General features: G+C 36.5%; 1 protein-coding gene across 1 annotated transcript in view; it reads left to right on the top strand.

The window, feature by feature from the left end:
• Positions 1–14,841, top strand: part of LOC128515024 (nesprin-2) — a 118,797-nt gene that overhangs the window by 59,719 nt on the left and 44,237 nt on the right. The window contains 22 exon segments of the mRNA XM_053489005.1: positions 116–369; positions 475–625; positions 1,368–1,511; positions 1,737–1,877; positions 2,235–2,417; positions 2,935–3,072; positions 3,486–3,533; positions 4,659–4,844; positions 5,472–5,594; positions 5,809–5,991; positions 9,319–9,372; positions 9,576–9,707; positions 10,896–10,973; positions 11,080–11,574; positions 11,863–11,928; positions 12,040–12,564; positions 13,140–13,252; positions 13,376–13,535; positions 13,924–14,046; positions 14,156–14,290; positions 14,375–14,566; positions 14,651–14,752. Coding sequence (XP_053344980.1) covers positions 116–369; positions 475–625; positions 1,368–1,511; positions 1,737–1,877; positions 2,235–2,417; positions 2,935–3,072; positions 3,486–3,533; positions 4,659–4,844; positions 5,472–5,594; positions 5,809–5,991; positions 9,319–9,372; positions 9,576–9,707; positions 10,896–10,973; positions 11,080–11,574; positions 11,863–11,928; positions 12,040–12,564; positions 13,140–13,252; positions 13,376–13,535; positions 13,924–14,046; positions 14,156–14,290; positions 14,375–14,566; positions 14,651–14,752 — 3,726 coding nt within the window.

Genomic DNA, 14,841 nt, shown 5'->3' with positions numbered 1-14,841 from the left:
AAAAATGCCAAACTATCTTACTAATATTCTTAATGCTTAATTGTGTTTATAAAGTCTATTCAAAGAACATATCGGTATCGGTGTTAGTAGTACTGTGTTGAACATGTGCTTTTAGATCAAGAGATCCAGAGAAGCTCTCAACCATCTTCAGCACAATATCTCTGAGATCTCCAAGATGAAGGGATCTCTCGGTAAACTTCAGGAAACCCTGGGACGAACTGAAGAGCTCCAAAATGCCCTGGACCAAGAGCAACTTACTTTGGTTTGTCTTCAACGCTGTGAATCACGACTGCTGAGTGCCTCAAACTTTCATGAATATAAGAGTCAGATAAGCCAGGAACTGCAGTCACTACAGAGCCATTGTCGAAGGTATGTCGTCTACAAACGCACATGATTTAAAACAGTGTAAAATTCAACTTCCCTGTAAATATCTTCAGAGTCTGTAAGATGTCTGATGCGCATTTCTATTTCTAGCCTTAGAGAACAGAGCAGTGAGCTGAGACATGATGTGCTGTCTGAGATCCAGGAGTGGGGACGCTTTCAGGAAGAATTGAAAGGGTTGCAGGAGAAAGTTCGCTCTTTGCTATCAGCCCTGCAGAGCCAGTCTGATCCTGGATATATACGGGTTAGTGCTCGCTTTATACACGTCGTTCGGCTGATCTAGGTGGCATACAATGGTGACGTAGAGTACACTCTTAATTTATAACTCAGCTCAGCTAATAAACCTACACAAAACCTACAACCCTTTATACAGAAATGAAATATTTTGGTGCTTTTGTGGTTACACTTTCAATTATTCTTATATAAGCGGTACAATAAACTACATCTCCCTTTTAATATTTAAATATAGGAATTTAAATAGGCCATGTACTGTAAGCCTTAATGAGCTTTCTAAAGCACAGTAACATACTAAACAGTTCTTGTCTTAAAGCAACAGTAAGTGGGTTAAGGCACTGAGTTGCTGATCAGGCGGGCGGTTTGCCACTGTTGAGCCCCTGATCATTGTTAAAAGAACTATATAAATTAAATTGAATTGAATTGAATTAATAACACGAAAGACTGAAACGCAGAACAGCAAGAACTACAGGATCAGAGTTGTGAACTAGTGACTTTCACTATCATAATCGTCTTAGTGCTAGTCTGTAGACGCATTACTTCATTTTGCTGGGTTAATGCAAAAAATCCTGTACTGTTTATCTGCAGGCTTGTGAAGCTAGTGTTGAAATGACTTAAAGCACAAATTATGTAATTAACTCAACACATAAACTAATAATTAATAATGAATGTTAATGATAAATTACAGGTTTTGGTGAAAATTCAGTTTCTGTGATGTCCAATGTTTCATCTCTCTGTCTCACTATTGGTAGGAGCTTAGAGCAGAGCTAGACTCCCAGAATATCAAACTGCAAGACATTATGGAGAGGGTGAGGAAGAGGAGCAGTGATGTACCACCGGAAGTTCAGAACCTACATGATCAAGTCACTCTGTCCCTGAAGGAAGCTAAAGACAAGGTATAATGAAGTCCTTTTGTCTTTCCCTATTTTGTATCAGGTACAATTTTAACCAAACTGTCACTGTAATGCATTAGATTATATCCTACAGTATATATAAAAATATGTACAGTTTGTTTATGTATGCTTTATTGTTGTGTATGCTCTAAAGTCAGAGAAACTGCTATGGCTACAGTTCAAAGAACGGAGATCATTTAAGGTTTAAAAATAAATAAATTATTTCAGGTGAGACAGGCTATGGAGAGTAGCGGCTCTCTTCAGAAAATGAGTGAGCATGTGGACAAAGTGACTGTGGGGTTGAGTTGTGTCGAGGCCCTGCTACAGCAAAAGAGTCCCACTGTAAAAGAAGCTGAGAGAACTCTTAAGGTGTGTGTGTGTCTTCTTTTTATATTAAAAGGCAATCCTATCTTATAAAATAATCCTGAATATAATAAACAATTATATTACACAATAAAAAAGTTATTAAAAAAGGTAATCTGTCCAAATAAAACAAAATTGTGTTTTATAGCATATAGTACATGAGGTGGTCTGGAAAAACCTAATGGAATAATTCAATAATTAATTTATACATAACTAAAAGTACTGGCTTTTACAATTTAGGGAGAATCAAACCAAATTATTTTCTTGCCCTGAACATTATTATTACAGAAATAACTTAAGTCAGTTACTCATAACAATATTGTATTTTAAGCTTCTGGGCTTGTGTTATGTCTACATGTACAGCGGGTGTGGGATGAATTGGACCAGTGGCACTCACGGATCAGTGAGCTAGAGGCAGAGGTTCAAGAGCTGGCTGAGGAGCAGCCTGAGAAAGCTCATGTGTTGATGGACGATCTCACCAAACCCCTACAGCTCTACCAGGCTGCCGCCAAACAGGCGGAGCAGAGGACTGCCTTCTTTAACAGAGTGAGTACAATTAGATACTCTCCTGTTGCCGTCTGTACTTCAGAACTCACCTGGCACCCCACAGAGTCACCTCAGAGGAAGGGCTTGTTTGAGGATTGGATTTTAGATGGTTTCATCATGGAATTTGCTTTGTGTGATATACATGTCCTGTCTTAAATGCCTGGCAGTGATTATAGCCCATACAGTATATCCAAGTCCATTTAGTTCTACACACAGTCAAATGATTCATTTAAATTTCTTTAAGAAGTTATAGTGCTTGTTATCCAGAGAAATTGGATCCCAGTTTGCTTGCTGGAAGAATCTAAAAAGGTCTTTCCAATAAGGAAGCAGCACTTTAATATACACCCAAAAGAAGTTGGCCAGTGATGATAGAGCACTCTAATATACACCCAAAAGGACTGGATAAATGAGGCCACAAATCTGATTCCATATTTCATCAGCAGTAGTTAAGAAATGAACAGTGACGTGGTGCTTGTTACTTTTTTTGTATCTCAATTTATTTGTGTGATTTGTTTAGATCCATACAAATCTCCAAGAATATGATGACGTTCTGCGTAGCTCCACATGCTGGCTGGCTGAGACAAAGTCCTGGCTAAAGACTTCTCAGACCTACACGACTGCCAAGTGTCTGCATAGCCATGCCAACTCCCTACAGGTCAGATCAATGGGACGTTTAAAGTGCCTTCTGGTTAAACACTCTGGGGGCAAACATCCAAATATGTCTATGGGTATTCCACTAAAACTTGTCACAGTCCAGCTACCTAAAGCTTAACGTTTTGCCTTCGGTGGTCTGGATTCGGGAAACTGACTGAATGGCAAGAGCATTTACATTTACTGCCTAACAATTAGTGATGAGGTTAATGGCTATAAATTGATAACTGTTACTGGTTATGTTTTGCATTGGTATTTCACATTACATAATTTATCTATTTTTTTTATTATTTTTTTTAAGTTTATAGGACTAAACCACAGATAAGATTTTTAAACACAATAGAAAACATTATGCCTTATCCGGACCAACTACTAAGAAAAGCTCAGTATAATTTAGTCATATTTTATCATCAACAGCAAGTCCATGAACAAATCTTTCAGGTCTTTCTCTGCCATTGCCACGCAGTGAGAGGCATAATTCAATTCTCTCACATGGTGTTTTATTCATTTAATAACATGTTAAGTCAGTTGATTTCTTTTTAATCTCATAGGTCATGTTTTTAACACAAATCAGTAATTGTAGGCTGTAAATGTGCCACTGCATAAAACAAGGCAAACTAATTGTCAGGCGCTGCTCATGCTCACAGAGAATGACCTTTCAGAAATAAAAATGCTTTCACACACTACTAATGAGCAGCTATTGATAATTTTATTAGAGGTTATTTAAACGTGTAATGATTTTTTCAGCTTCGAGTCTCATATTACGGGGTGTATAACTTGTAAATATTTATATAGACACTATAGAGGAAAGTGTTTTATTTTTGATTATCTTTGCGAAAGGATTGTGAAAAGCATGATGTTTTTAAATATAAGGTTAAGAAGTAAAATGTGAATGTTCTTAATTATGTACAGGGGAGTCCAAGCATTGAGATTCCATCAACATTTTTTTTCTGTATTTTTTCAAATTGTACAACAAAATACAGAAAAGTGAAACATCTTGGAGTCTATTCAATGTTTAATAATGCACAATTTTTAGGTCAGAATTTAAATTTAAGCAATTTTATGATATTTGGTATATGTTCAGTCCTGTGCACATAAGATCAGATATGCTGTAAGTTTTATCCCCTTCAGATGATAAGCCAGTGGATTTTTTAAAGGAATCATTAGGGTTAAATTCGGCTTAAATGCACACTTTTATTAAAGCAAATAAAGGAAATACGTAATACTAAGAAATTCTAAAGATCATGCAATTTTTTTTTATATTTGATTTTTCACAATTTGTTAGATCAACGTATATGATAATAATAATAATAATAATAGTAATTATAATAATAATAATAGTAATAATACTAATAGTAATTATTATTATTATCATTATTGTTGTAATTATATTATTTAATATTATTATTATTATTATTATTATTATTATTATACTTTATTGAATTTTGTTTTTAAATTAGAAAAAAGATTTCCAAACAGAAGCATTTTCACTAGCAGTATCAAACTTTTAGACCCCACTGTATGCAATGTATTGTTTTAAAAAAAGAAGAGTTAGTTTGACTGAAGTCTGAGATGCTGTTTGGTTGCCAGATGGTGCTGGATGAATCAGAAGGGATGCAAAGGTCCCTGGAAGCTTTGGGGGCTTCACTCCAGGAGATATCAGCTGTGTGTGACACCAGTACCGAGGAGCAGAACCTTTTGCAGATACGCACCAACATTAGTCACATGCAGAGCAGTGTTCTGGAGCCGCTTTCTCAGCTCCAGCATGCAGCAGCAGTAAGCACAAGAGTCAATGGTTAAACTTTCATAAAGATTCAAGACTGATATTTTTACAGCAATCTTACAGTAGTAACTGATTTTTTTCCCCAGAGACTTTCAAGTTTTATTTTGTTGGTTCACACATCTTAAAATGCATTTAAATGCTTTTTTCCCTCCACCACAATCATTCAACATACAGTATTACACAATGACAAAGTAAAAACAATGTTTGTAGTGTTTTATCACTTTATAAAATAAAAAAAGACTGAAATATCCAATTTACATAAGAGTTCAGATCCATCACTTGTGGCAGCAATAATAACCAGTTTAAGGTCTATACAGAGATTCTGGAGTTCAGTTCTGGACTCTGGCTGGGCCACTCCAGGCCTTTGACCACTCCTGTGTTTTCTTGGCATATGGTTTGGGTGTCTTGCTGGGTCTGAAAACTTTGTTGCAACTGTATAACAATATGAAAGAATTAATTACTATAAAATAAGCATCACAGACAACATTTATTAGGAACACATGGACATCTGTGCATCCATGCAATTATCCAATTGGCCAATTTTGAGACTTAGTGCATAAAATCATGAAGATCCAAGATTCTCTAAATATCCAGGTAATAGTTATCTGTTCCCTGCCTAGGAGATGGATGCAATTGAAGCAGAGGTAAAGACAATGGAGAAGAATATCACAAAGATCAGGAGTATCTTATCTACTGTAGAGACTGAGGACATCCGTCCAGACGAGCACCTTCAAAACAGACAGGCAAGTCAGCACCCTTTATATAAAATAATAACATGTTCGTTACTTGTAATGTTATACTATGTATGACATTTTGACATTTTCTTATACCCATTCTTTATTTATATTTTTATATTTTATATATGAATTTATTCATAACCACGATTTATTGTATCATAGCCACTATTTATGGCTATTTATGACATTTTTACATAATTATTTTTATTTAAATTACCAGGTAATCCTAGAAAACCTGCAAGCCTTTCAGAGGACCTTAGCCGAGATCGAGAGGTGCAGGGATGGCCTGGGTCTCCCTCCAGGAGCTGAGCTCAGTCTCTTGGTCTTCCCCAGAGCGGAGCAGCTCCATCCCCATATCAATGAGCTCCAACGGCTCACCGAGGAGCAAAGCAATGCATTCAGGGTCTGTATCATTCTACCTAACAATCACTTTATGTGGTTCAGAGCATGCCAAACATTATAGGCTTTGCACTCTATGACTAGGCATTCAGTTCTGATATCCTGCTCAGATCTGGTTTAGGCAGTGACGGCTGCAGGTAATTAGTTGGGGGTTTAAAATCTAATATCTAACAATAGATTTATTAGCTATCAAACATTCAAGCCTGTGATGCTTTCTAAGGTTCATGCTGCTTTTTTTTTAAATATCAAAAAACAGAAATGTTCTAATTGTTTCATTTTAACAAAAAAAAAAAAAAAAACTTAATTAGAGTTTTAATTAGACAGCGTGTGGTTAATCTTTTTTCATTTTGCTTCCAAACTCATTTAAGGGGAAAAATAAAAAAATGTGTAGGGAAATAATTCACTTCTTTCACAAATCGAGCACTGCTGATAATGTATAACCATGTATCAATGAAGCAGGCTATAAAAATATGATATGACGTTATACTGTATAAGTGGAGATCAAATCTTGGCACGTAACTAATTAAACCTGTTCCACACTGTTGCTTCATATTAATCTGTGTCTTTTTCTTGCAACCGCTGGTGGTGCTGTTGCACTCAGTTTCACAAAAAGACAAAATAATCCTCTTTAAAACATTAATGGACCACAAAAAATAAAAACCTGGATGCCATAAATGAAACCTTATACAGGAGGGCTTGGTATTGCAAGCCCACTGACATAACCTGTAAATTTTGGTAATGTTTTCCATTAAGGTTCTCCTAACTAGCATTATTACATAATTAATACAATTATGCAATTGATACAATTAATACAATTATGCATTTAGCATCAATTATGTTAATAATGGTAACAAAATAACACATTTATTTTTTTGACATTTGTTTAATCTGGATGCAACAGCACATTTGTTTGTAAATATCTAACAAAAAGGCAATTAAATTAGAAAAAAAATTAATAAGGAAATAAATAAATGAGGAAAGAAAGAAAGATGGAAACTGCTTACTGAATGCTGTTCTCCAGATGATAATGTTAGAATTTGTTATTCAGTCCTTCTTCATAAATTTGCAAGTTAAGATAAAGATCGTTGCTGATTTACATGTAGTTATAAATGATATGAACATCGTTTAATGGAGGTGTTGACCATTTGGCTTACTGTATATGAGGGCTTATTAAAAACATATTGATTTTGACTTTGACTATATAAGGGATTCTAAAAAAAAAAAAAAAAAAAAATTCAAGTATGTGATATGTTGTATAATGTTTTTTTTAAAAAAAACTCAGTTTATGCTGTTACACTTTATTTGGGTTGTTTACATCATTTTATGTAGTCTGACACCAATCTGGACAAGTCACACTCCTTTTGACCCATATGCACAAAATAATGATAATTATGTCTAGAACTGGTCTTTTTAAGAGCAATTTTGACCTGAATGTTTAAAAAGTGCAGTGAAGTGCATTAGGCAACTGAATGACTTCGCACTAAAGGTTTTAATAACTCTCACTGTGAAAATTTCACAGTCTCTGTGGCTGGCCAGAAAATGACTTTCCACATGTTTAAAGTTTAAAAAAGTATCAGAGAATGCTCAACATAAGATGGATGGGTTACAGTCACATATATACACATTTTCACTAAAGAAAAATAAGTATTTAGACTTTTTTGTTATTTAATAAAATACTGTGCATACTGTATACCCATTATAAATGTATACACATGACAAAAGTCTTTGACTTCATCTATAGGTAGATCTTAGATATGCGGTGCATGCAAGGTGACCTAGCAATATTTTAAAACTAGAAATGTTCTGCATGGAAAAGTGTTGGGAAATTTCTAAAATTGTAAAATAAGAGTCCTAACTGGATTAAGCATTTGCAAGCTGTTTTAGCTAATGAAAAGGATTGACTGGGTTTTCACAGATTAGGTCACATACACTGCCTGGTAAAAAAAAAAGCTGCTATTTCAGAAATTTTTGAGCTGTACCAAGCGAAGTTTCTAACAGACTGTACATCTCTTGATGCAATTTAGACACATCATCAGTGATGTTACCTGAGATTATCGGGTGTTTGGGGTCTTTAAACATCAGGCAAACTCACCCAGGCAACCCAGCCAGGAGTGATCAGCCTCCAGCTTGTCTCTAAGTAGCTTGTGTAGTCCACGGATCACCCAGCTTGGTCCATAGCCATCTAGATGCCTTTTCTGCCGTGTTATGCAGCACTTTGATCCCCAAGGTTTTTAGTGCTCTGTGAGGTGACTGGCCTAATCGATGGAGTTGCATGGGTTAGGGTTAGGGTTACATCACCAGAAAATGCCATAACTATGTTTAATAGCAAAAGTAAAAGCATTTTTATTCACAAACAATTTGAAGAGCAGGATTGGAACTAAACAGCTGTGTGATAAGTGAGTCAGTTGACCACCTGAATGTACTGAATGAGCAGAATATCACATGTATGGAGTTTTTCTATCCTAATGGCACAGACATATTTCAGACATGTTTGAAAGCCATGTTTTATTGCAGGCAGTTTTTAGATTGCGCTTTTTCACAATTCCAGTGCCAAAGGCTTGTCAAGTCACTGGAGTCATTTCAGCACTTTGTTACAGATTCTGATGAATATAAAACACTTGTGATATTGGAGCTCTGACTGGCCACATCTTTTTATGCTAACTGTGTATATCTGTTGGCGTTAGCTCTGATATTTTTCTCACATTTCTCTGTCCTTGGCAGGTTTATAGCTGCTGGTAGTGTTTGATTCTCTTATCTAACATGAAAGCAGGTTGGAAAGCTTTGACCTCCACCTCCTGAGCTCTGTTCTCAGGGCTTTAATAATGTTTTTGGGCCAAAAATACATGACTGATTATAGCGACTCAATGAAGCGCATCTCTTAAAGCAATGATAATTACAAAATTACCATGGGAACATGATACCTAATATCTGGCATAAACATTGTTAAAAAACATTTAGCAGTTAAAAACAAAAGTGTATGTGTCTGTTCTTTTAACATTTAATACCTCAAATTGTCAGGTCCATTAACAGCAAATGTCAGACTTTTTTATGATCCTCATCTGTTCTGTTTGACAAGTTAGTATAGTATATTATCTAACGATGTAAGTACTGTACATAAGATGTTTTGTTTTATCTCCATAATATAATGAATATTTCCTCTTATCCGTTATGTCTGTGAAAATAAGAGAAAAGAAGCATTCCTTAGACAAGTTTAGTGTAAAAATTTTTTTTAACTAAGACTATTTTCTGGACGATGCATTTTACTTACTTATTATAACTGATGTGATTTTCATGCTTTGCTTCATGCAATGAACTATATTTTCTTTCTTAGGCTGCTATTGGTCATTCCATGGTTCTTACTTCTCCCTCTGATGGAGGAATGATGGTGAGTTCAGCATCCAGTCTCACGCTGATTAAGCAACTGCAAGGCTAAGCACATTTGAGATATTCTTAAATGTGCTTTGAATAGATGAATACAAATGTCCAAGGCAGAGCAATTTCTGTGAATTGACTTCAAATGAAAAGATATTTTAGCTTAGGAATGAGTTCAAGACAATGGGGTTGGGGATCCAATTAAACTTTGGATAGAAAAAAAATTCTGAAATTGTCAAACAGGTGCCTGTGGAAACAGCATTCTCAAAGGAAGAGGTTGATGATGATTATGAGGATGAAGGCAGTCACTCTTCATCCTCTGAGACTCTCACTTGCAGTGCGTCAGAGGTACAGGAGACATCAAACTTTAGTTTCTCAGCCTTACCGGAACTGGTGGAATTGCTTTTAACTTCCTAGATGTTTTCTCCTTTTAACATCACTTTCTAGCCTGCTTTAGACTATTCAAGTCTAATTAAGCTTTTCCATCCTGTCTCTGTGGGTACACAACATAAAGTTTTATACAGAGTGTCTGTCTGCACCCAGGTGAGAATAGGCACATGACAGCTATCAGCCCTGCCATTTAAAAAAAATTCATGATGTACTTTGATACGATGTGGCTTAACGGCTGAAGACAGGGGAGCCTTTTCAAGGGCGGTGGTAGCTCAAGCATTTAAGCCTCTTATTACTGATCAGAAGTTTTTTTTTTTGGTAATAAGTATTTAACTGCATGTCGAACTGTGAAAAGTTACATTTTAATTTATTGTACTAACAGTAGGATAGAAATCAATAGCCACGTGCTTCAAACTCATATGAAGATACAAATATAAAGGATATATAATATAAAAGAACACAAGGCTACCCCTTCCAACAACATTATGCTTTCTTGCTTTTTTTATCATTCAAATTTAGCCAAAATGGTTAGGGTTAGGTTTTTGAGGTTTTATATAAACACACATATGCTATTCCACTGAGGGTGCAAACAGCATTATAGCCTGTAGACACCTGGGTGCAGATAGCATCTGTCAACTTCATATTGCTGAGTCTTCCTGCTTATCTAACAGCTGCACTATATTGTCTTTCTGTCTACAATGACACTTTTTTTGTACAGGGTAAAAAAAAAAAGATTTTATTTAAATGTCTACTTTTAGGCATTTTTTTCCATATTTCAGGGAAATCAGTATGATTAATTTATAATTCGTGCATGATTTTGTACTTTAATTAAAATAGCAAAGTACAGTAGCCACAAAATAGCCAAATCTTTCCAAAAAGCTAAAACGGATTACCTCCATTTCAGTGATCTCTTCTTGATTATCCCTGTCCGATTTTAATAAATGCCGAGATACTAATTTGAATATCACTATATGCATCTGATACACATAGTGATTGCTTTTGTTTCTCACATACAAAAGAAATTTGCTATTCTAATTACGGGGTCTGTCTGATTCATCTGTTCAGCTCATCTCCAATCTGTTTAAACAGCAGATGTGTTTCAGATGTGTTCATTTACTTACTTTATCCAATTCACCCTGTACCCAGGACTCAGGTGAGATTTCAGTGGGTGAGGATCCTGTGGAAACCAGTGCTGTGACTGTGGTCCAAGTGTCTCTCCCTAAGGTATTTTTTATATGAATTGTGTGAAATGTATTTTAGCATCTGTCTTTATCAGAACCATGTCATGTGTTTTAAAATCTTATCTTAAATCTGAAACTTAAATCTACAGGAATCATTCCCAGGAGCGTCCGAAAGACCAGTGGAGAGTGAACTGGAAAGTGAAATTCCAAATAAACTCGAAACAACTATTTCAAAAACAGCAAGCGGCAGATCAGTTGATGGCGATACAACTCATGTGTCTGGAACAACACCAGAAACGTTATCACTGTTGAAAGTAGATCCTTCTGTGCAACTTAACGTACCAACTGAAGAAACTGAGGAAATCCTGGAGGACGTTAAACGTTCAGAAACAACAGAGATGCCAGATGGAGTGCAGATAGGAACATCAGCTGAAAAACCTGGACTGGTTTGTGAAAACAAGAGCATTGAGGAATATGGCACCGAGTCTGGCATTCAAGAACTAATAACTGATGAATTTAAAGAGTCCAGATCCATGTCTACTGAGAAAGAGGATATTACATGCACTGTCATTGAGGACAATAAGTCAGTTAAGACTACAGTCCCAACACTGGACATGGACACTGTCTCTCAGGAAAAAACACTGGTAAACTATTTTATTATAAACATCTTGCAGCTTTTAGAGTCTTACAGAATTACTCACATAGATTATAAGACAAAACATCCATCTTCTCATTTTTCCCTTTATCACCTGACCATAGATCACACATACAACAGTAGAAAAAAAAAAAGCTTGGGGTTGTCACATTCAGCTGCCCAACACTCCTGGCTTCAAGAGACAGGAGACTCTTTTAGAGCTCTTTTTTTTTCCTCCTTTCAGTCTATTTTTACCAATCTCTCATTTTAATCTCATTTAAACCAGGTCCAAGATGAGACTACAGTAGATGAAGCTCCTGCTGAAACCACCACTGCCACCGTGGTCCAAGTGTCCATCACAAAGGTACACATTACCTCCTAATTTGTATTGTATGCATTTTATTTTCATCCATATATTTCAGAGTGTTGTGTGCTGTAAGCTTTAGAATCTAAAATACAGTTTTGTAATTTACAGGAATCTTCTCCTAAAGAAAGTGGAACGTTAGTGGAGTCAGTGCCTTTGAAAACTGAGACTGAAATTAGCAATTTATCTAAACAAAAGCCAGAAGATGCTGGACTTCCATCTGACACTGTTTGTCCACAACCTGTTGATACAGCATTATGCGTGACAACTGATGCTACTGTACAAATAAGCATGCCAACTAGAATAACGGGTGAAGAGACTGAGGACACGGTGAAGGGCATCAAACCTGCTGAAGTGACAGGGAAGGCTGAAGGAGTGACACCGAATGAGGCACTAAAACCAGAGCTGATAGAGGCACCTGCAGTAAAGACTGGACTAGTAAACAGTAAAGACAAAGACATTGTAGATGTGGAGAGAAGGTCCGAATTTCAGGAAATGATGGAAGAGTTTAAATCTAAACCTACAGGGAAGGAAACAGTGAGACAAATCAGTGAAGACCAACAGAGAGCTGTTTCAGTCTTGCCTTCAGCACCTATCTTGGACACAAACACAACCCCCCATGAGGATTCAGCACCGGTACGCTAATCTATTAGCAGGCTTTCCCAGATTCTTGACTTTCGTCAAGGTATCCACTAAAAAAGTTTCAGCTTTGTAGATGATTTGTGCCTGATCATAACTGATCATAGATCCTAAAAAATATGTCAGCTAAAAACCTTTGTCACTTTTCTCCTAAAAAAACCAAACCTTTCCACAAGGCTACCAAATAGTTTGCTTTAGTAGACACTACACTTGACAAGGTGATGTTTTTATTACAGAAGTGTGCAGGAGATTCATAACTCCTGTAGTACAGGTATCCAAAACATGGGTTTCCAGGTCTGTTCAAATCAGGACAGTTTGTGATGGTTTGACATGACATTGTCACAGTTGATAGTGGAGTTGTACAGTAGGTGATTCCATATTGTTTTGTATGAAATACATAGCCAATTCATAGGTGATTTAAATTCAAGACAATTTGAGACTTAATTTGGAGGTTTGGGAAAGCCCCCTATACATATTATTCTCAGTTATACACACACATTATCAGACACGGCTTTGCTTACACTTTATTTTCAGAAATAATGAACGAGCTATTTTTGTTTCATTTACAGCAGGGGGTGCAGAAGGAGCTACAGGAGCAGAGAGATCTGATAGAGGCCATTGCTGAACACAGCAGTAGCTCTGATCTGCAGCAAAAGGAACAAGCACAGTCTCAGAAATGTGCACGGTATGACACCAATTTCATTCCCGTTCCAAGCAAGTTGTCCCTTGTTTTAAAAATCCGTCACATGGCTGCTTGGTTACTTTTTCTGTAACCTCATGAGAGGTGACTGAGGAATCCTATTAACAGCAACTCATGTTTTCTGTATTTATATACTGTCATTGGTAGGAGTCTGTTTGTTCCTGAGCAGCCAGCAGTCATGGACGTGACCTGGGTCCAACTCCTCCCCAAACTTGACAATCTGCTGGACTCATTAAACGTAGAGCAGGACAGAACTAAAAAACTACTGGTCAGTGTGTGAATGTGTGGAAGCCTAGCCTGTCTGTTTGTAGTAGGAAAATAAATCAAATCAACACTTGTTGTCCAAATCAACTGGATGTAGCTATCCATTCTAACATAAATGATTGCAAAATTGCTAAATTATTTACAAGTATGTAATTAAAAACAATTTTATATAATAATTTTTTACATTTTGGTTTGCTTTTTTTTTTTTTATTAATTACTATTATTCAACACTTAACCCATGTTGTACAAGCATCTGTTTGCATTTCCTACCAATCAGCTATTTTTTTTTTACAGATGGAAAACTGGAAAATGTAATAATATGTGATAAACCACCTTGAGTGTTTTTGTATTGTTGTGTTGTCAATTTTATTACACCGTGTCTCTCTTTTTAGGTGAAAAGTATAGCTGAGGACGAAGGGGTTAGTGATGCCGTATTTTCTATTAACCAGGAAATGGTTGGGCATGCTGAGCGACTTCAACTTATCCATCATAAGATCCTCGTTCCAGCCACTCCAGTGAGTTTAACAGAGCTACGACCAATGTATTCAAATAAATATGTCTTATTAAGATGGCATACGGACGTTCAGATTGGGTCTTAATCTTGTGACTGATTCTTTCATTAAGGCTGGAACAGTTCAGTCCGAGCTGTTTGAGGCCTTGACTGGTCTGAGTCACACACTCGCCAGAATCACACACATACTTCAGGCTCCATCAGAGATGAGCGAGGAGATCATCCAACTCTATCTCTTCAATATTCAGGTAATAAATGTGTATATTCTAAAACCTCAGTTACATATTGTTCTCAATTCTATTAAACGTTTGTCACTCCATTCTACTTTTCAGTGTCTTTCATCAAAGCTGACTTCTATAAGCGGCACGATAAGCAGCATGAGCCCAAAGATCACCGTCGCCAAGGATGCGTCCGCAGCCTCCTGTCTGGACCGAATCAATAGCTGCATATCTTCTATTCAGAAGGCCTTGTCTTCCCAAGATGACCTGCTGAGTAAGAAGCTAGGGCATACTCAACAGTTTCAGGTTTGTTCTTCACAAGCACCTACTGTATGATGTTCAGAGCTCTAGATGCTTCAGTATAACTAAAGTTTATTCCATGGTATATAGATTGCTGAGGAAATCCTTGCAATCCCAGTATCATTACTGGAGGCCAAAGGAGCACAGCATAGTAAATCAACCAGCTTTATTCAAGATCTGTCCAACTTACAGGTACACTGTCTTTTTTTCTTTCCACTTGAACAAAGAAAAAGGCATCACGTGGACCCTCGCCTTCTCCTTAAGTAGCACAGGGTAAGCAT

Source organism: Clarias gariepinus, chromosome 27, assembly GCF_024256425.1.
Source record: "Clarias gariepinus isolate MV-2021 ecotype Netherlands chromosome 27, CGAR_prim_01v2, whole genome shotgun sequence".
In the NCBI taxonomy this organism is placed as follows: Eukaryota; Metazoa; Chordata; class Actinopteri; order Siluriformes; family Clariidae; genus Clarias; species Clarias gariepinus.
This window is presented reverse-complemented; position numbering and strand designations above follow the sequence as displayed.